Source organism: Lissotriton helveticus, chromosome 8 (assembly GCF_964261635.1).
Source record: "Lissotriton helveticus chromosome 8, aLisHel1.1, whole genome shotgun sequence".
Taxonomy (NCBI): domain Eukaryota; kingdom Metazoa; phylum Chordata; class Amphibia; order Caudata; family Salamandridae; genus Lissotriton; species Lissotriton helveticus.
The window spans coordinates 161732196-161753630 of record NC_136069.1 but is presented as its reverse complement, the minus strand read 5'-3'; the positions used below and the strand labels follow the sequence as shown (position 1 = coordinate 161753630).

Sequence of the window (21435 nt, the reverse complement as noted above, 5' to 3'; positions counted from 1 at the left end):
CCACCTTGATATATTATAGAGTAATCCGCATTGGCAAAGCTAATTTGGCTCTTTGTTCAGGGAAGGTTTTGATTGCAGTTGGGCGACTTTGCATGAGCTGCACTCAACTGTCAGAGAGATTAAGTCCCACAATGCAGTCGAATTTGCACCATCAACGAAGTTTAATGAAAAGGAGTCAGAAGATGACATATGTGTTAGCGGTGAATTTAAAAGACCTACACAAAATATTGCATAGTAGATTCTTTTAAGAAAGGGTTAGTATTTCCTTTGCATCTTTAGGAACTCCTCCGTGAACAAATGAAGTCTTAAATCCAACATGTTATCTTGAGTGCAAAGGAAAAGCAATAAATGTGCAAAGGAGATTAGTGAATGTATAACAGGGTATGGTATCCAAACAAGAAGCGCTTAAAAAAGCCATAAACCAACCAATACAATGTGTACAATGTATCAGCAAACTGAAAGCATCAAATTGCAAACACTGACTCACATGCTGCATATCCTTTGCATATGCAGAGTAACAAATGGATTTATATTGTCTCATTACTATTACCACAAATGGGACTATTTAACCATTTAAAAAATGCAATGGCCTTGATGGACAGCTCATCCCACCACTGGCAGATCATAAAAAATGCACGAAAGCCAAAAAGTTGAAGACCTAAGCCATAGCCCTCACTCTGTCACTATTTCTTATAGTTTTTGAAGAATCCGTGATTCCAGGTGGCTCTATCTTTCTATAGATAGACCAAAAAAGTAGACTAAAATGTATCTCAAGAACACTCGAGCATTAATACAAAACTTCTGTTCACCATCACTTAACTGTTCAAAAACCACTTTTCACAAAATATACTCAGTGCATTCTCCTTTCATAGGAATCTAGGGGCCAACCTACATATTCTCTGGACCATGGTGAGCTGCTTGGAGCTTGACAGCTATTTAACGTGGGAGCTTCTGGAGGGTCCTTTGGAATAGTTTATGGAAATTGTCTTTATATGCGTTACCGTGGAAAGACCACTGGTTTTCGCCCTTTGTGGTAAAATTTGGTGATGTAAGCTCAATGCACTAAACAATGATATCAAGCATTCTATTTCTCTCTATAAAGTCCAACAACTTGGTCCCTGATTGTTGCACTTAGTTATGTTATGAGCCCCTGAAGACGGATATCTGAGCCTGAAGGTTGCCGTAGGGACAATGTGCTTGATCAGAGTTTGTCTCCTATGGAACTTAGAAGTGAATTTCAAAAGCCCTAAATGTGCCAATAACAGCAGCCTGACGGATCCAAGCCCAGAAGTGGAAGCATTTGCAGGTGGACTCTGACCCTTGGATGCCTGTGGTGGCGGTCACACCACAAAGACAAACTGCCAACAATTGTATCCCTGTTACTCGCTTTCATTCAAGCTATCACTCTAGACAAATAGCCGCTCTGCCATTATCCAGTCAGGCCGGGCCAAGGCTTTGCCAACAAATTTTATAAAGACTTTAGACGCCGAGAGGGCCCAGCATGGGTCAATCAGACATTCAAGTTAACAAAAGTGAATTGTTTTCAGAGGCCTTTGAAAGGTCAGATGGTTTTCCAGCTGTCTTGGCTCTGATGCTATGGCGTTCTATAGCCGGGGAGGCTAGAGAATTGAATGACGCTGTAATGCGGCATCGGGTATATTAATGCCTAGTATAAATGAAAGCTTTAGAGTGCAAGGCGCATGTCTATTTGTGAAGCTGTAATTCTTTGGCTAATTTCATTCCTTAAAGCTCTGTGTGTTGCAGTGGTATTTGAACTGCGTGGTCTTCTCTACCGCTAGACAATGAAGTTGTGTCTCAGTGTCTGCCAGGTTGTTAAACTTTGAGATGTGTTTGATAGTTCTAATTGCAAAATGTTGTACTACTTGAAGAGCGATTACACGGTAAGTGGGAAGGCCAAAAATAGGCTGTTGCAATACTCTATTTGGAAAATAAAGTCATACCGACAGTCCCGGGAAATGAAAAGGAGGATTTTTGTCAAGAGGAAAAACTATAGACTTGAACTGACCACAGCACTAACCTGCATTTTTGGTGAGACCTCCTGATGGAGTAATCCTCCCAGGTACTTCGCTTTCGTGTGGGTAATGTGGACGGCCTCCCACTTGAAGGTCACATGCCACTATAACTGCATGCACGTTTATCTTCCATTACCAGCAGCGTGGTCTTAATCGTGTGAACTGCAGGTAGCGGTGACCCATCTACAGGTGAATGGCTGATAGTATGAGTCTTGAGACGAGGACACAGCCTGCTCTGGAACACTTCTTCTGGCACCCAGGGTAAGGGTGATGGGCTCTCGTGTAGGTCATGTTGTGCCAAAGCTGAGGGATGGTGGGCATGGGCTGAGGAAGGGGTGGCCTTTCAAGTAGCTGAAGCAGTGGCAGCAGAACAGTCCTGTGAGGCTTAGCAGCTATCTATCTCAGCCCTAGCCTTAAAGAGATGTAGATGACCGCTCGAAATGCTCAGGAAATATCTGGGTCCACAGATCATGGTGTAGCTCTTCCATGCGTTGCAGGGTAACTCAGGCTTTTACTGAGTGTTCATGGCAGTCGGATAGCAGCTGTTGCCAACTTCCAGCCTGTATTGACAAGTTCTGGGTTCACTCCTTGGCACAGTAGGCATAGACTGATCCTTAGCGTGCACTGCAGGGTCCTATTGATTCATGCCACCATGCAAGAACACAACAGGGCTACTCTTGCTGGCAGGAAAATATGTATCCCAGTCAACCCGTCCTACTGGGAGAGGAGCAAGAAATGGGTCTGGCAATCACTCCTTCATTTTTGGGGGATTCTTAGAAGGATGTTTGCAATCTTCTAGCAACTCTAAATGGAATGCTCGCTGACTGCACTCAGACTTTTCTCTGCTGTTCTGGTGATTTCATTGGTGTTTCTGACAAGACTCCTATTCTCTCGGTAAATGGCAGTAGACCGCTCTCCACAGCTCCAAAACGTTCAAGTGGCACCCAGCAGCCGAGCAATAAGGGGGCGAGGGGCCATGTCAAGACCCATGGGTTGGGGGGGACTGCGGCGAGATCTGCATGGTCACTTGTGACACAAATTGTGTCACTGCAGAGTACTTTGGTCGATATTCTTCCTGAATCAGCAGATCACTGCAAAAAAGAAATAGTACAATGGGAAACTTGTGTGACAAAATTAAAAAAATGGAAGGATGGAACAGCTACTCTAACAGCTATGAATATATTTTATGTTTTATGGATGTCCCACAAAACAGAATTGTGCAGTGGGAATATGTCCGATCCCAGGACTGCTGAACAATGCAGAATGTGCTTCTATCTATTGAGAGACTAACCTGTGGGTACAACTTCATTCTTTTTTCTTCCCTATTGGCTTATTGTTTCCTTTCCGCTGCAATAGAATATTGATTTGTGTTTTCTGGACTTATCCTGTCATGACCTTGCTTTATAAAACAATGCTGAGAATCCGGTCGATAATCAATTCTTCTGTATAAGCAAAGTTTAATTTGCTTGACCAAAACAAAGACAGAAATCCTGATGATGGAAGGCTATAAATCCTCGTCAATCCCTTTAGACTGGCCCCCAGTCTATGAGCACCACCTCCCTCTCCATTGAAAGTCGAGAAGGTGGGAGTAGTGTTTGTCTCGTTCAGTTTCTATTCCAATACAGAGGTCCGGGACATCCTCAAAACCAAGGGTGCTAAATGTGTTTGTGTGTGGCATTGCAACCACACACCCCCATTCCTTAAAGTGGTCTGCTAGCTCCCAGTAGATGGAACAATAAAGAACTCCAGAGGAACCGGGGCAAAGGCCCAAGATACTTGAGGAACCGGGCCATCCCCTACTTGCCCAAATGACACTTGCATTCGCCTACAGTCAACATTCTATTGTAACAAGCTTTCAAATGGAACAAAACATGGCAATACCCCTGGAAATTAGCTAAAAACGTACTATGGAAATTGAGCCCTTGCCAGAGACTAAAACCAGACTACTTCCTTTTTGGGGGGGCAACCTATTGAATAGTAAATAGTTTTTATGGTGCCAGGAGCAGCGTTTCGAAGACCTGGGATAATTCCTCCACCACTTGTAGCCCTATTACCAGCAGATTTGACACACCCCTAGCCTGCATTTCATCTTCTCTATTCAATCTAGCGTTTTGAAATTATTAGGAGGAGACACATAACCGCCAATATAAGCTCCCAAACAAATAAATAAAGTAAATATGTTCCTTAATCTGCATAACTCTGTTACTGAAAGCCTGCCCCTCAATATTGCCCACCCAGGGTGGCTGCCATTAAAGATGAGACATGGTGAGGTGTGACTAATCCCTGCACTCCTGTTGCGATGTCAGGTTAGTACCATTCAAGGACCACATAAGCGGGTTTTGTGATTAAGCATAAAAACAGTGAAAGTATGACTAGATGGGAAAAAACCTGGAAGCCTGTGTGCACAAGTTCTTGAAACTTGAGTTGGAAAAACCAAGACATGGAGTCTGTACTGGCATGAGATGGGATGGATGCTTCTGTTGGTGGAGATGGCCAACCGTGAGATACACGACCTGTATCACTTGATGTCTGGGAACAAAAAGGACAAGAATTGTTGTAGTGACGAGTGGCGTTCCTCTATAATGATTGAGTGAAGGCAACCAAGACTGGCAAATCAAGGGATTTGTAGACCCTCAAGGGCAGTGTAGAGATGATGTAGCACTTATGTCTGCATTGTTGGTATTTAAAGACCACCTCCATCTCATCCATTCATAAATTCTGTATGATGGGATGCTGCAGCTTCTGAGAGGTTGTGCAATGTGCTGAATGTTGCCTGGAACTTACTGAGGGCAATTGACGCTTCAAAATCAGAAATGACTATAGTAGAGGTATATGTTCTGGGGGCAGGAGTAGACCTGAAATCTGAGGATCATCTTATGATGCAATTTAAGGCAGGAACCCTCTTTAAAAACAGGGAGAAGTATCCTTACCTGACTGTGGTAAAGGCCTTCAATCTGGGAGAAGGAGAAGGGGAAAAATGAAGGGATCCACACTGTGTACACCTTAAATGAAAAGACATTGATTCAAGAACTAGCTTTAAGGAAGTTGCAGAAGTGGTAAGGATAAAGTAAGTGGACTTACAAGGATGTTATAAAAGGCTCTCTGTACACCATAGAGAGAGCCTTCATTTAATTCTCTATTTTACTGCTAGCCAGTGACTCGGAAAACACCACTCAATAGATGTTTCACCTCCACTGGCATGGGCAGGCTATCCCTAGCTGTTCAGGCAAAGTCTGTCTTCTCTGACTATTGAGGTTCTAGGTTATCTCGAACGCTTGAGCTAGGGGCTGTGCATGTAACACCCAGTCTGAGTTAAGACTGTCAACCGACTAACTCATGGATAATTTTATGTGTGGGTCTTTAACAGTTTTTCCTGGTAGGGCCTCCCAGAAACACCTATATCCCCTCCTCTAACACTACATTTGCAAATGTAAACATTGCACCCTACAATTTCCTTTCCACATTTCCAGCACTGTGCACACCGACGTTCAACGTGAAAGCACAAAGCGCTATGCCAATTGGCCAGTCAGTGTTGCATAGAGTTAGATGTGGTGGTAAGGAGCCATGTGCGGTGGGTAGGCAGGATCAGTGATGTGATGGTGGTGGGGGTGGTGTTATATCCCCTGGCTCACACTTTAACTGCTGCGGTGTAGATTTGAGATGAATCGAGAGGTATGAGGTTGTAATAGCTAAAGTGTGAGCAGTATTTCCTGTGTGGTAATGCAGGTTTTCTATTTTAAGGCCAGCTTTGAATTTGAATTACTCCTAGTGATTAGTTTTTCGATTAAAGCAGAAGTACTCAGCCCCTAACACGTGCTAGTGTCACAGGGTTGCAAAATGTGTTTTATTGCAGATAACATGCTGTGCACCCGGAGTCTGAAGAGTGGGGTTTATGTGAAAAATATCTTAAACCAGAAGATTCAACGCATCTCTCCCTGGACTTTCCTCTCGGCCCTAAAACAAAGCTGTGATAGTTTGCAATCCCAACACATCCCCTCTTCTCCCTCATATGACCCAAAAGGCCCAGTTTTATCCCCGCCTGAACATTTGAGGGCAAACTACGCAGCTGCAGAAACAGGAGATAATAGCATATTGTTCATTTGCCCTTTCACAGAGTTTGACCTTGACACACAGACAGACCGACTCCTTTGCCAAAAGCTGCTGCCCACGTGATGTGATTCTCCCATTTGTTTCTCACATCTTGGCTGCAACATCAGATATGGTGGATACCCCTCTCTCATTTACACACCCTGCCAGACTAATGTCCTTTACCCTCCTCACACTTCTCCCCTCAACAAGAAGCCTTTGCACATTCCTTTCGTCATTGATGGCTAAATGGAATCCTGCTGCAGTGTCTACTTCAATGAGCAAGAAGGAGGCATAACATTCCTTTAACTTTAGCATCCCTCTCTTTTAACCGCAGGAAGATGTTAAACAGGAAAACGCTGGAGCTGAAACAGTTGGTGAAAGGCATATGTCCCATCTGAGGGTCCTGCGCTGGATGGAAAGTTGCTTCTAAGAAAGGTTTTCCTGCTTAGAAATGCACAAGAGATGCAAACCAGGATGTTTGCTCCATTACGTTCTTGTGAAATGTGAAGTCTAACTGTCTGATTGAACTTCAAAGAAAACAAAACCTGTATCTGTGTTGCAGGTGAAGCTATTTTCACTCACTGAAGTCTCTGTCTGGGCCAATAAATGGCTTGACAACTTTTCGGATAGCTATACTCCTATTTTATTCTGTATCGACAGAGGCATTGGTCCTCAGATGGACATTAGATTGCCGTAGAGAGGGGTGAGAAATCAGGATGTCCAAACTGTCAGCTACTCAGTGAGGACCAGTTAATTGGTAGCCTACTCACGAGTTACAAATAAGGTTCAAATACAGTACTCTCAGCACCTTGCTAGAAAAATAAAGTATTGCAATTGGAAGACCCAACCTCCTAAAGAAGTTTAGTCTAACCAGAATTATGCAAACTAAGAGTTCTGCAGTCGCTACACAGAATAAAAGTAGCAGAATCTGATGTTTTGAAAATAATCTATGGTTCCCCCATCACGCATTTAGAAATCAAAATTTCATTTTGCCCAGTTTGTATGGAAAGAACATTAAAACATAATACCGAGACTCAGGAAATTTTGGTAACTTGGTTATTGTATTAAAGTTCCAAAATCAAAACATAAAAGCAATATTTTAATTAGTTCAGTCATAAATCTTACAGCTCGTAGTATCAAACCACACATTTAATCAAAGTATTCATAAAGAGGATGGTTAAGGTTATAGATTCCCACTACTAAGGAAGGCAGGAGGAATGTAAAAAAAGAGTTCTCTCAGGAGGTGCAAAGGGATCAAGTTAAAATCTACTAGGGGAAGGTCCATGGGCATGTGTAAAGGGAAATGGAGCAAAAATCTGGAAAGTTCAGATCTGGTCTCTCACCAGACAGCTCAATATAGGTCAGCAGGCTAGTTCATTGCAAAAGAAAATCAGGGGTATGAAAAGGGTAAGCCATCATTCTGCCAGCAAAGAAGGATTCATAATCGATCAGCAGCCGCAGTAAAAGGGCAAAAAAAAAAGTTTTAAATGGAAGAGCTCCGAACGAGAGATCATGCCCCTCCTCTGGGGAGTCACTTTTTATACCTCATTTGTCTAAATGTGACATCAGTCATAGTACCACAATAGTCTGATCATCCTATGGTCATTCTTCCGTTCGTCAAGTACAATTTTGATACTCCAGCATACTTTCCCCTGCTGGTCATGAGAAACTACCCTTGTCCATCCCGTCCTCACAGGTTAGTTGACAAAGAGCTATATACTTTGTTGTTCTTCATGGTTTCAGTCCAAAATTCGAGTTCCCACCCATTCACTCACAATGAAATACTAGAAAAATGTCCTTGTCATAAAGAATGTTGCGTAAACAGAACACATAAAGCAGCATTTGAAGAAACGTAGCAAAGGTCCATTAGCAGCCTACAAAATAGTGTAGATTACGGGAAAAGGTCAATAATTAAGTTCAAGTATAATTAAATAAATCGGGCAATTCATATAAAGAAATAATTGTAATGTTGTCGGTGATTATTGCATAGAAATGTCTGAACCTGAATATGGCCTACTATTACGATTTTCACATACATGTAAATTATTCTTTAAAAAATTACTAAAATCGATTTTAGAGATTAAAGATTATAATAATGCCAAATATTCTGTAAATATCATTCATGTTACAGCTTGCTTATAATTTTTGCACCACATTATTTTACATGATCCATTATAATAAAAGCAATAGAGATGCTACGTCTCGGCATTCAAAATTAAACTGTTGTCACTGAAAGCATTTTCATAACTGTTTTGCTATAATACTCAATAAGCATGTTAACTTATTGCATTTAAATTCTATTTCTACAAAACCAAGCACCCTTTTATGGTGCTAGTACTTCAACTCTTCGCAGTGTGTTGTTGTGTTTTAGACGTGTGCAAAGTACACATTAAAGTTTCAGTGTATAAATAGATTGTCTTGCAAAGAATAATCCGCTTTTTTGCTGCCTCAGCTGTGATTTTGTTTCTTTTTTTCTGTTGTTCAGGGGGTCGACTCAATGCAACTGTCCCTTCTCATAAAAGTCTGTCATTTGATTGTGTCTGTTTGCTGAGGCACGTTGGTGCATTTATTTGAAGACCTACTTACCACGAAATAGTCTAGTTCAGGAACATCCAACATAGCTCGTGGAGGTTCTGAAACCCTGACAGCATTGTCTGATAACTACAGACCATGTGAATGCATTCCATTCGGATCAACTGATTGTAAATGTATTTTAATTGTATTTTGTGAAACCATGGCATGGACCTGGCTCTCCTGCCCCTATTTTGGGCAGCCCTGGACTGTGCTCGGCACAGAAGACTGAGCTTCAGTGGAATAGTGAATCAACCCTCACAAGTCCCCTGAGATCTTCAGAGGGCTCTACACCTGTTTGCTGCCTCCTTCCCAGGAAACCCTACACCAAGACTGCCAGCCCTTGAGAAAGAGCCAGGCTTGTTCCTTGTTATTGTAACAGATCCATGTACCATACACAGAATGCTAGGTCCAAACTGTTATTGTTGAGATCCATCTTTATAAATAATGCACCTTCCTGAAGCAACAAACTCCTTCAATATTTGTAAATATTAAAAATCATTAAGCTTTATTCTCTAAGTCAATCATGGTTTTTTAGCCATATTTGCTGTTTAATCATTTCAATATGACGTGGATTGTCATAATGCGTGTTCCACTATCCTTGTGCACGAATGCAGAAAATGTTTTTGCTTGTGCAATTGCACTGGTTTTCCTTCTTTTCCAGTCATGTTGCATGTTGAGCTCCTTCACCATTACTCCTTACTGTTTCTGTGTGCCTCCATTAAGTACAAAACTTTCAAAAAAGAGGAGTTTGGAGCCTCTTGTATGCGCACATGTAGGGATGCATGCATGCATGCATGCACAAATATACTTAATCACGCGCCAATGATTTTGGCCAGTGATTTTCCAAACAAGCACTTAAAAAGATTATTTTTTTGTGATGCAAAACAGCATCATCAAATTGGAGTAGCAGCACTGTTTGGTCCGGTAATTATGTCATTAAAAGACAACACCTAAGGCGTTGCCAAAGCTTGTTTGCAATAATTGCTTACACGCTGCTCTAGACGTACTGGCGCATTGGTTTTGTGAACTGTGGATGATTTGGTCTGTAATTTGTTCTTACAACTGTGCTTTCTGGTGATCTGGTCATTTAGGTACTGGGTGGAATCGAACCAAGCCTTTACAGCGGGGACGTCTGGTATACACCGGTGACCGAAGAGTGGTATTACCAAGTTGAAGTCCTCAAACTGGAAGTGGGAGGAATCAACCTGAATATGGACTGCATAGAGGTAGCTAAAGTTGTTTTCTATGCCTTGTCTTTGTTGGTCATTTTCCAACCTAGCATTTCGTTACATAATTCATTTAGGATAATGTTCTATTTTTTTATGCTTTTGAATGAATGTCTGTTTGCACTCTCTGTGCACAAGTGTTATCAAGAACATTCTCTGTATAAATGTGCAAGTCTGTAGAATTTCCAACAACCTTCCGGTTCACTGCAGTGTGACTGCTTTCTCTCAGGGGCCTCTCCTGGATAGCCAAAGTAGAAACAATGGTTTCTTCGTCTGATTGGATTTTACACTGTGGGAGTATTTTTAACCCAATTTGTGACCAAGGAACTGCCCTACAATACGACCATACGATGGTATCTATAAACCCAGTTAGTTTGGAGGAATTCAAATTGGCTATAGATAAATCTATAAGATGGAAGGTTCCGGGACCTGTTGGGGTCCCTGTAAATGTTTTCAAATCTAATATCCCATTGTGGACCCCTACACTAAATCAGGAGATAATCCCACTTACCTGGCCAGAGAGTATAATTTTCCCCATTGATGGACATATCATTTTAGACAGATTAGAGGTATGGGCATAGGAACATCGTATACTAGCCAATACACAATATGGCTTCAGAAGGGACATCGGTCTATCGAACAGTGCATTAACCATAATCTTTTGATTAGTAAATACACTGATTTAAGCAGGGCCATATCCACTTATGCTTTGCTGGTGTGAGTAGTGCCTTTGATTTAGTAAACCATGGAATGTTAAGGAAAACACTAATGGGAGCAAGGCGCCTCGGTTGATATAATTTCACACATAGCCTGGATATATGCAAAGCTTACAACCCGAATAAGATATCATATGGGAGGAGAATGTACCTCTAGCTTATTTATTTTTTTATAAAGTTTTATATAGCGCGAACTTGACCCAAGAGGGTATCGGAGCGCTTTACATTAGGGATTGTTGCGTTACAAGTTACATCAGATACGAAAGCATAGTAATGAACAGTACACGTAAAACAATGTTACAGTAATTCGAAGGAGGGAGGGGAGGAAGGAGTAATAGCGGGGAGACGAGGAGGAACAATGCCCAATGTCCGGCTGGGTAGGTGACAGTCAAGGGGGAAAACCAGGGCCAGACTCCTCATTAGCTGTCAAACGGCTCCACTGATCATCAGCCATGTTGCTCAGGTCTCAGCATTCAGGAAAAGCCAATGTTTAGTCTATTTGATATGCAAAGGTTATATGGCGCTATCTAGACCCAGAGGTATCCGAGCACATAACCAGAGGAGCGTTGCATTATAAGGTACATCAAACAGGATTATAAAGCGCTGGCTAGACCTGTAGGTATCAGAGCGCTATAGCAGAGGAAGATTGCGTTACTCAGTTACAATAGCGTAGTAGGTACAGTAAACAAACAACGGGAGGAAGGAGTAATAGCGGGGAGACGAGGAGGAACAATGCCCAATGTCCGGCTGGGTAGGTGACGGTCAAGGGGGAAAACCAGGGCCAGACTCCTCATAAACTGTCAAGCAGCTCCACTGGTCATCTGCCATGTTGCTCGGGTCTCGCACCCCGTTTATTTGCACTATACATTAATGGGGTGGACAAGGCATTACAACAATTAGAAGTAGATGTTCCTAGGGTGGGTTTACATCTGACACCTGTGCTTCTGTATATCGACAATGTGGTCCTAATCTCGAGAACTGCAAATGGCATGCAGCTCCTGATAGGTTTTGCGGCATACATGGAGCAAAAAGATCTGAAGCTAAATCTGTCCAAAACGTTTACCATGGTGTGTGGATGGGGAAATCCTAGAAAGAGAACGCATTTTGTGAAGGACTATAAATTGGTCGAAGTACAGACCTTTTCTTATCTCGGTATACTCTTCACACATGCAGGTACATGGGGTCCTCACATTAGAAACGCAAAAATTAAAATAGCCAACACTATTGAGGCCCTGTTCAGACTTTCTAGCGAAATAGGCAACAAGCCAATTCGAGAATTGTCAAAACTATATAGGAGCAAATGCATACCCTCTGCTATACATTGGGCAGCTGTGTGGGCTTTGGTCAAGAACCTACCATAACAATCAGAGAAACAGTTTTTATGTAGGGTCTTGGCAGTACCGTGCACGGTTTCTTCTTTTTTGACCCCCTGTGAGTTGAACATGCCGTACATCGAAGATTTGATTGATCTGAACTCTATTATCTGCTGGCACAATATTTGGAGAAAGACAGGTTCAAAACTTCAAAACTAAGTTATTTCAGACTGTCTACATCTCAAACATTATTAAACAATCTATGGCTAGCATACATAAATAAGTTATTAATTGAATCACTTAAAGGTACAGAAGTAAGCAATCCAGCTAGTATTTTGCAATTTAGTAAGAAGGAAATAAAAGCAATGTTTAATAAGGGAAGTGCAAGAGATTAGAGGAAGTTATAAACCCTCCGTAGTAAGATGCTTGGTATGTGTGAGAAATCTGGGATTACCCATGTATCGAACTACGGTAAGTAATATCAAGTAGAGATTTTCTCTCACACAATTGCGTTTGGGTACTTTGCACCAGCTGGTAGCATGCCCAAAGAAAGATGCATGGACACAAAATTACCAAAATGCCCTTGTGATGGCCAGGCCTCACAATCCACTGTCCATCTCATATTATTTTGTGGGGTGTATAAAGATAATAGGAAAAATCTGTTATGCCCCGTATGGTTAACCCAGAAATTCTTTTTTATCAAGATGTGTTTACATTTTTATGTAATCTGGAGAATGCATTAATTTGTCACATCGTTTCTACTTACATTAGGCGTGTAGCAGCAAGAAGGAAAGTTTTAACTGCTCTAGATAAGAAGATATGAAATTATGTCTTATCATGACTCTGTCTTGGTCAGGCCAATTGTATATTCTTCAATACATGTTTTATAAAGTATGTATTGGTTATTGGAGAATTATGAATGGCTTTGTAGCTGGTTTAAGGAATTAAATTATGCCATTATTTGACTACAAGTAATGTGACCCAGAGCATATTGCCCTTTAATGGGATGTTGTATATATTATATATGCATTATACCCCTAGTTCAGTAGTCCTGTATCCTATTTAGGATTTTATGATAACTTTTTATATGAAATTAATTTCCTTTTATATCTTTATGGATCATTTAATGTGAATAAAGATCTGTTGAATTGAATGGTCATGTTCTCCTCTGAGCACAGACATGCTAAAACATTGGAATGGGATTGGGTTACAATAAATACCAGTGGTTGCATATAATTTAATTAATTCGGTGCAGGGCTTTTGTGTTGGTTAAGCGCACCCCAGGCGACATATAGCATAGAACTAAAGAATGAATCCCAAAACGGCGGTAGTGCTTTTTAGGTCAAGCCTGGCAAACGCAGCACGAAAGCGCTGTCGCTAGTGAGATCTATTGTTGCTGACTTGCCTCGGAAGTGGGACAGGAGATGGGCACGCGCAGGGCGATTAGAGCTGGTGCACACGCACGTACACCCACGCAGTGTGCACATCTCCTGGCCCCCTTCCGTCCTTGCAAGCCTCCTGTCCCCCCGTCAGCTTCACAGAGACAGCTTTTCAAATTGCTCTCTGTAATAAAAGCACACGTCAAAGTCTGCTGAAAGTGTCAGATGTAACAGGGGTCAATGACCAAGGCTATGGTAGCCTCCCGTTGCAGGCCCGTCAACGCGCACCAAAGTAAGTGCTCCTCTCGTGCAATCACAGCACACGTTGGCAGCATTCACAAGTACCCACAACACCCCTGATCAGCAGCAGCATCTCTGGGGTTCTTACCTCGGAGTCCTCTCCAAACCGCACAAGAGCAGCTAGGAATTCCAACGCAGCTGCCATGTGTCCCCGCCTTGGGTGCCCTGGCAGCCCCTTCCCTGGGCCGCACGAGCTGCGCAGCACCTATTCGAGTATGGCAAAGTCCGCAGGCGCCGGCACTGGGCACGAGCCGCAGGTCACACTGATGTGCACGCTCACGGCGCTCCTACAACGTGCGCATGGCGCTCCCCCACTTTTCCTTCAATAAAACAAGATTTTTTTTTTTTTTAAAGTAATTGTATCTTCTAACTCTAAAAATGCTTGAACGGCAGTAAGAAAACAAAGCAGGTAAAGGTGATAAACCCCTAAAAAGCAAAAGGGAACAGCTAGATATTTAGCGTAAATTCTTTAAAAGTATGAAGTAGAGGAGAAGCGGGTTGCTGAAGGGAAGAGAAGGGCTGGGGTAGAGGTATTGAGTGTGTGTTTATTATTGTTTTGTAATTGCATTTATATAGCACTTACTACCCCAGACAAGGCGTTGAATCGCTTTTTTGACAAGTAGCACGTATTCTGTAAACAAAAATAAACCGCCCCAAAAAAAGAAAATTGGAACTAAGTCAGTCATAATTTTTTTTTTCTTTTTTTGATTCTAAATGAATCCTGTAGATCCCTAGCCCAGCTTTCTCTTCTAAATGCGACAGTCTTGAAATGTATGCTCTTCGTTTGTTTCTTTCAGTACAATGCGGATAAAGCCATAGTGGACAGCGGCACCACCCTCATGCGCCTGCCTCAGAAGGTGTTTAACAGTGTTGTAGACGCAATCATACAGACCTCTTTGGTAAGTGTCCTTTCTGGAAGTACAGCTTTGGACCTGTCCTTCTGCTCAGACTCAATAACCCAGGGTTCGTATTTTTTCAACAATGTTTACGGGTGTTAAATAAAGCTTCTCAGTGCAAGCACTTTAGAATCACTGGAAGAGAAAAGGAAATTGAGGGACTCAATTTGCCTTAACCTCCTCTCAGGCTTGTGATGTTAGTTTCAATAACATGTTTTTTACTTCTGTTAGTCCTTAGCTCAGTGTGTTTGGTCGCTCCATAAGAGAGGTCAAATGTGTTGGAGAGAATGGGTGGAGTAAGGCAATACAAGGGAGTGTGAGTAGAATGAGAATGTGTTCTTTATTCAGTGCTTCATACCATGCTTCTGCTGTTTCCAAGAGCTGTAAATAACAGGTGTTGCTATTACTGAATGTAGTGGCATTGGTTCTAGATCCCATAGGGATGGAAGTCTGTGTTGATCATACCTCGTTTTGAAGGTGTGACTTGCAGAACACTGCTTATGTCATCCGCAAGCGTAATACTTAGTAGAGGAGGGGCTAGTAGGGTAATCAAAGATTTGGACCCCGGATGTGGCTCCTGCTATGGATTGGTTGGATGAAATAGGTAAGTGGGCGGAGAGAGAACGTGGAGGGAATTTTTCCCCAGAGCAGTGCTTTCAATGTGCTGGCTCCCCAGTACGGAGTACCGGCACTTTTTTATTTTGAGAGCGCAAGTAACGGCACTTCTCAAGAGAACTGTAATATACTTTTAATTGGAGAGTACTGCACTTCTCAGAAACAAGCTGGTACCCTGGTACATAGTACCTCCTCTTCTATTTTTCCATTTCAAGCACTGCTCCAGAGGGAAGCCTGGTAACTTGGCGGCTGCAGTAAGGTGAGCTGCTGCTTGAACTGTGAGGGTCCGGGGACCATTGGTGAGAAAGGATGTGCTCTACTTGTCTCTACTGGGGTGGAATGCCACACCCATGGTGAACGGCAGCTGTACGTCCGCCATCTTGTCGTCTTTCCTGTATTTCATGTTGCTGCAGCAGCCAAAACACCAGATGCCTCTGGTAGGAAGTGTGCCTTCGTGTTCATTATCATCGGAGAATGCACTTCATTACTGAAACTTAAAGACTTGGGGATGCCTTACTTTTTGTATGTATTGAGTTTACAGTTATCGAGGTGGTATTTTGAACAAGCATTGGCAAAGTTAATAGCTCTAGGCAAAGCAAGCTGGAGTGATGGTTACAATCGTCTTCATTTTTTTAAAAATAAAAGCATATGCCACAAACAAATCTAAAGAAGGGACAAAAACATGCCACTGACTAAATATGGCAGTGGTGTGCCTGCAATAAAAGCTTGCATTTAAAAATGAATGGAGCATAATTTTATTAAAACAGTATGTGTGTTTCCCAACAGGCGGGATTACTTAAAACTGGTATAGAAGCACTTTCTAGTTTAAACCAGATGGAACGAAAATGTGATTCTAACTGGGTGGAAGAAAATATTCTAATGGCTATGAATTACAGTAAACTGGAGGCATAGCTTAGACAAACTAGGATGACAAAAAACAGAAAGAAGGGGCAGTGATAATAACTGACAGAGTAAAGCATTGTCGTACCACCCCTGGCACTGAAGGGGACTTTTTTAGGCAGATGTGCTCATGTGACTAGGCGGAATGCTGCCCCTCACAGGGCACGCGAGTCGGTGTCCAAAGTGGGCCGACTCATTGCCTCATGTTGTCTGATGTAGTGGGAGGAAGCAAAATGTAAGTGACAGTTGAACTGATCAGTGGCGGAAACAGCAATAACTAGAGCATTATAATGATGTAAAGAAACAAAATGACAGTTAAACTATTAGATATGGAATGTACATTAAACATCCATAACAGCATTAAATAAAATTAAATTAAATAAGTGTAGGTTAGATATATATTAAAAAAGCAGAAACCTGTAATTAGAACAATAAAACTATCTTACTTATGAAAAAAGGATGCGCTACAGACTGGTTGTGACTGGTTGACGTGAAAAGAGAAGTAGGGAGACGACAACAAGGAGGAATAAAAGTTCAATAAAAGAACAGGAAGGCAGGAAAGTTGTTCAGTCAAGGTTTTTTGGCGCACACTGTCTTTATCAGTGTTCTTTTACTGATTAACTTAGCTGTGTTTGGAAAGCTCTTGGAACACACAATAAGATGACGCACTGAAGTATTCCTGATAGATATATTATGCCGACAGTGGACCAGGTGTCTATTGTCTTCATGGCTGGAGGTCGTGAGCTAGAACAACACCTGCCCTGTCTAAGGACACATGCTGTGGCTATTTGTAAAGCGCACATTCCACCCGGGAGGGTATCTAGGAACTAGAAAGAAGGGCTCTGCTGGCTCTGGCAGGGAACCGTGGGAGATCTAGGTTTTCAGGATTTTGAAAACTGTTTCTTGTGAAAATAAACAAATGCCCCAACCACCCCCTTCTGTGGTAACACGTCTGCCCCAAAGTAGTCCATGTGGATTACCCCGCTCTGCCACGTGACGGGTTTGAGTGTGGCTGTTGATGCCGAACAATTCTTCGCAGTCCTAAACAGGAAGGGTGCGTGTTGGGGCAAGTGTTAGGGTGAACAGACGTCCCAGTTTTCTACGGACGGTCCTGGTTTTTCGTGAAGTGTCCCAACACTTTCCTTCAAACTGAATAAATGTCCCTGTTTTTGGATAGTGGCTGGGATGAGCACAGAAATGTCCCAGTTTTTGAGTAGTGGCTGACTACCACCGTGGTTAAAAACATGTGCACATGCTCTCTTCTCACTACTGGAGATGTTACGGTGTGACGTCACTCCAGATGAGGTTGTTGTAGGAAGGGAAATCCTTTAAAGAGACATTTTCCCTGAGGTTTCTCTTTCTACAACGAAGCAAGAATGTCATTGTGCCAGCCATCGGGTCAACAGCGTGTCCAAACTGCCAGCATGACCCTGCTCTACTCAATGGAGTCAGAGGTCACTGCCTGCACCAAGATCCAGACAGCCACCAGTGTAAACTGTAGTCCTACTTCTATGTTTATGACCTGTCCAGGTTTTTTTTTTGTTTTGGGAATTACCCTAGCATGTGTACACTCCTCTAATTTGCACCTGTGCATGCACCCTCCTGTGTCTGTGTCTATATCTGATCGTGTCTCTCTCGCTCGCTCGCGCTGTTTTCTTTGTCCATGGCACTATAGCGCTGCCCCCAGTACACACAGTGAGTAGATCCTCAGGTGAGGGACTGTCTGTGTCTACGCTCGTGTCCCCATGCACTCCTCACCCTTGCTTACGCAGCAGCCTGTAATGGCTTCCCATTCAGGGCCCATAAGCCAGTGATGCGGTGGGAAATGTTCCTGAATTCAGATCTAGGTGGCAGAGAGTGAGCTCGTCCTGGCCCAGGTGGCGTGAGGGAGGAAGGTGTAGGGTGGTGCAGAGCGTGTCTTACCCCTTTGATGGGAAATGAAATATGGAGACCTGTGATCTGGGTTCACCGATTCACTTTGTTGGTGCACTTTGTACATTTGGGCAGAATGGTCCACATATTCAGCAGGCTCTTTTCCTGCGTGGTCATGTATTCTACAAGGATGCCAGCACTGCCTTTTGTAAGTCCCAGCAGGCATTGATTTGCATAAGATGAGATCTGTGCGCTATGCTTACACCTGAATGTGCCCCAACATGTCGCAACGTGTATCGGGATTGCACTGAAGAAATGGGAGCTATACACTTTTTGCTCCTATGCTGTTGATTGTGCAAACCAATGTACTGCTTACTCACAGGACTTTTTTATTTAATGTTCAGTTTGGGATTGTGACGGATAATAAATCATGTACAGTTTACTTGCCTTAGAATGCTTCCTTTATGTTGAGATGGAACGTGAGAGCATTCAGGAGGACACTAACATTAAAACACCCTTTTGGTGGTGTTGGCGTTGGTTTGGCACCGGTTTAGGAACCGCCGTCTGCTGTGCTCCTTTGCGTACAGGTCTGCGCTCATCTTACAGTGAACACACAGGGTTAATATACTCATACAATACTTAATGTGTGTACTGAACTACCATAAGGTCACTTCTGCTTGGGTGAGGTGACAATGGGTGGAGCGGTGGTGACATTGTGGGCTCAGTCACGCTATAACAACAACATTACCAAAGCAAACCTCGCACTCAGAGCCACCAAACCCGCCCAAGACCCACAGGCGTCCCTCCCTCCAAGCAGGTCACTCACTCGAGAATGAACTCTACGTTTACTGAGCTTGAGGCCTGCCAATGAGGACATATGGAAACGATATACATCTTCCAAAGATTTGTAGGGCTTTATTTAACATAACAAGTAGTACAGGTCGTGTTTGAAGTTTAACCCACTTTCCTCACATTTTTGGTCTCAATTTAATAGGTATACACGCAGGTGCTTCATCATAAAACAAACCTTTTTGGTGATCTTGAGCAAGTTGACTAGGCCAAAATCATTAGGTCTCGCCTGAGCCAGCGCGTGTGCTGCTCTGGTGAGACTTTTAGTATGTGGGCTTCCGAAAATGCTACCAAACACTTTTGCTTGTGGCGGCCTAGAGCTTGCGGTTACACACACAAGCACACACGCCTCGCTCCGCCTCTCCGTCTTGCGCTTTAATGCTCCTCCCCCACCACAGAGCGCGTCTCAGGGCCGCGCGTCTTTTTGTTGCTTTTTCTTGTTTTGTGTAGCGCTTTCGCTTCCTCTCAACAGTTTCGGATCCCTGGTCACAGCAGTGTGGGCACTGAGACCGCTCAATGAGCGAAAATTAACACCTACAGGACGGCCAAGCCCCACCTCTATTTCTACTTGGTGCTTTTCAGAAGAGTGGTGCAAAATTATAATGATGGATGTACAAAGGATCATTTCGGCCACAAACTTTTGAAAAACTCCCAGTTTTCACACTTAACGTACTTTGAGATTTCCCCTGGTTCACTTCAGCGTCTGAATGTTTTTTCTCCCAACAGTGGGTCATTTTCATGCTACCAGCGCCCACCCGATCCAAACACGCAGTGTGATTCACTCTTAATGCTTTTTCGCATCATCATTTAATAGGCTGGAAATTACATACATTCTTTCTGTTTTCTGCTAAGTAAATCTTTTACGTGTTCAAGGACGCATGGGACCTACATTATAGTAAAACTAATATTTATGTACACAGCTGACCTGAAGCAAAGCAGCTTAACAAAGTACACAAAGCTGAAAAGTGTTATATTGACATCTGCGAAGGTTCCCTAACAACAACAAACAAGCATTGGCATAACCAACAGGTCTCGCCTTTGGGATATTATAAGTGTTTAGTTATCCAGCACACTATCTTTGGTGCAACAACATCAAGTGTTGCATGGCTTAACACTTATAAGGTCCCAAAGGCGAGACCTATTGGCTATGCCAATGCTTGGTTTTTTTTAGGTTTGAGGCGATGATAGTTGTTTTTTTGCAAATGTCCCCACATATGTCTCACGACCTTAATCTTAATTTTTCATCAAGTCTGGATTTTCTTACTTCTTGGTCCGGAGTTTAGCTGTGTTGCTTGGCTTAGGACTTGTGGTGATCTTCAGTCACTGCTGCCTGGAGTTTGGTTGCTCCTCCCTGGTACAAGCCTGCCACTTTCTCCTTTCTCACCCAGCAATCTACCGACTATCATATTACACAACTCTGCCTCTACCACTAACCCCTAACCTACAGCCTCTCTCCCGACAAAGAAAACACTTGCTCTCAGCCACACAGCACAATTTATCTGAAACCACTTAAAACGTCACCAACTACAATACATCAGACCCTCAGCTTCTCAAAGCACTACTTTCTGTTTGCCATTTAGAAATAAAGCCTTCCCACAGCTACTGGCCAAAGACACCACTCCCCCTTAGTTATCTACAACACCACTTGCACTCAGCCCTTCGCAACATCACTCCCCTACAGACCAGCACAATATTGCTGGCTTGTTCACTAGCATAACTAGTCAAGCACAACCACCCGCACCTACCAGCATTAACCACTCAAAACCACTCTGAATTGTTCAACTAACTATGGAAATAGCAACATGCAACTACTCAAGTGGCTTACATTTCATGGTGAAAAAAGCACATATTTCACTACCATCACACAATAAGAGTTTTAACCAACACACTACCTGTCATTCATTGCTCAGTTAAAGTTCATCCGTGGGTCAAAAACCAGAAATCGGTGGTTTAAGCACTGAGAACATCAGAGTAACTTCCAACTGCATAATCCAAACACTACAGCTGGCCTTCTTAGTACCAAGCAGAGGTGGTAATTTGGTTGATTTAAGTAACTATCTGCTTGACCTGGCCTGCTGGAGGTGATCTGTGCGCCTGTTGCTATAGGAATGTCCCAACACTGTTGGGCATCATCACAGCACAGGCAGCTAACTGTGAAAGGAGTCCTGCAGCTGCCTCCTGCCTCGCTTTTTTTCTGCACCCACTTTACTCCGCTCGTTTTTATTCTGCATGACCATACAGGGTGCCTTATTTTAGGTACTTATTGTGAACCATGACCCTGGTAAAGAGGTTGGATGCCTGCTCCCATCCAGATTTTCATTTTTAGTTTGCATCATGGTTGTTGGCAAGGCCTCAACTCCTGATTCTTCACGATGACCATTCACCTATTTTATTTTATTACTGTGTTTTATAGAGCACGAACTTGACACGTTAGGGTATCAGAGCGCTTTACAGGAAACATACCATTGTACAAAAGGCATAGAATCACCAAGTAAAAAAAAGAAAAACTAATAGTGGGGGGTGTGGGGGGTTGGGTGGTATAGGATACATAAGCGATAGAAGGACACGTATTTACAAATTACATTTACAATTAATCAAGACAAGATCCCAGGTTTCTGGGTGGGGTGTCGAGGTAATCCGAGGGGACGCAAAAGACAGACGTAGATCAGCGCC

General features: G+C 42.9%; 1 protein-coding gene across 1 annotated transcript in view; it reads left to right on the top strand.

Annotated features, from left to right (window-relative positions):
- Positions 1–21435, top strand: part of BACE2 (beta-secretase 2) — a 288765-nt gene that overhangs the window by 178223 nt on the left and 89107 nt on the right. The window contains exons 5-6 of the mRNA XM_078656817.1: positions 9788–9922; positions 14428–14529. Coding sequence (XP_078512943.1) covers positions 9788–9922; positions 14428–14529 — 237 coding nt within the window. The remainder of the gene's footprint in view (positions 1–9787; positions 9923–14427; positions 14530–21435) is intronic.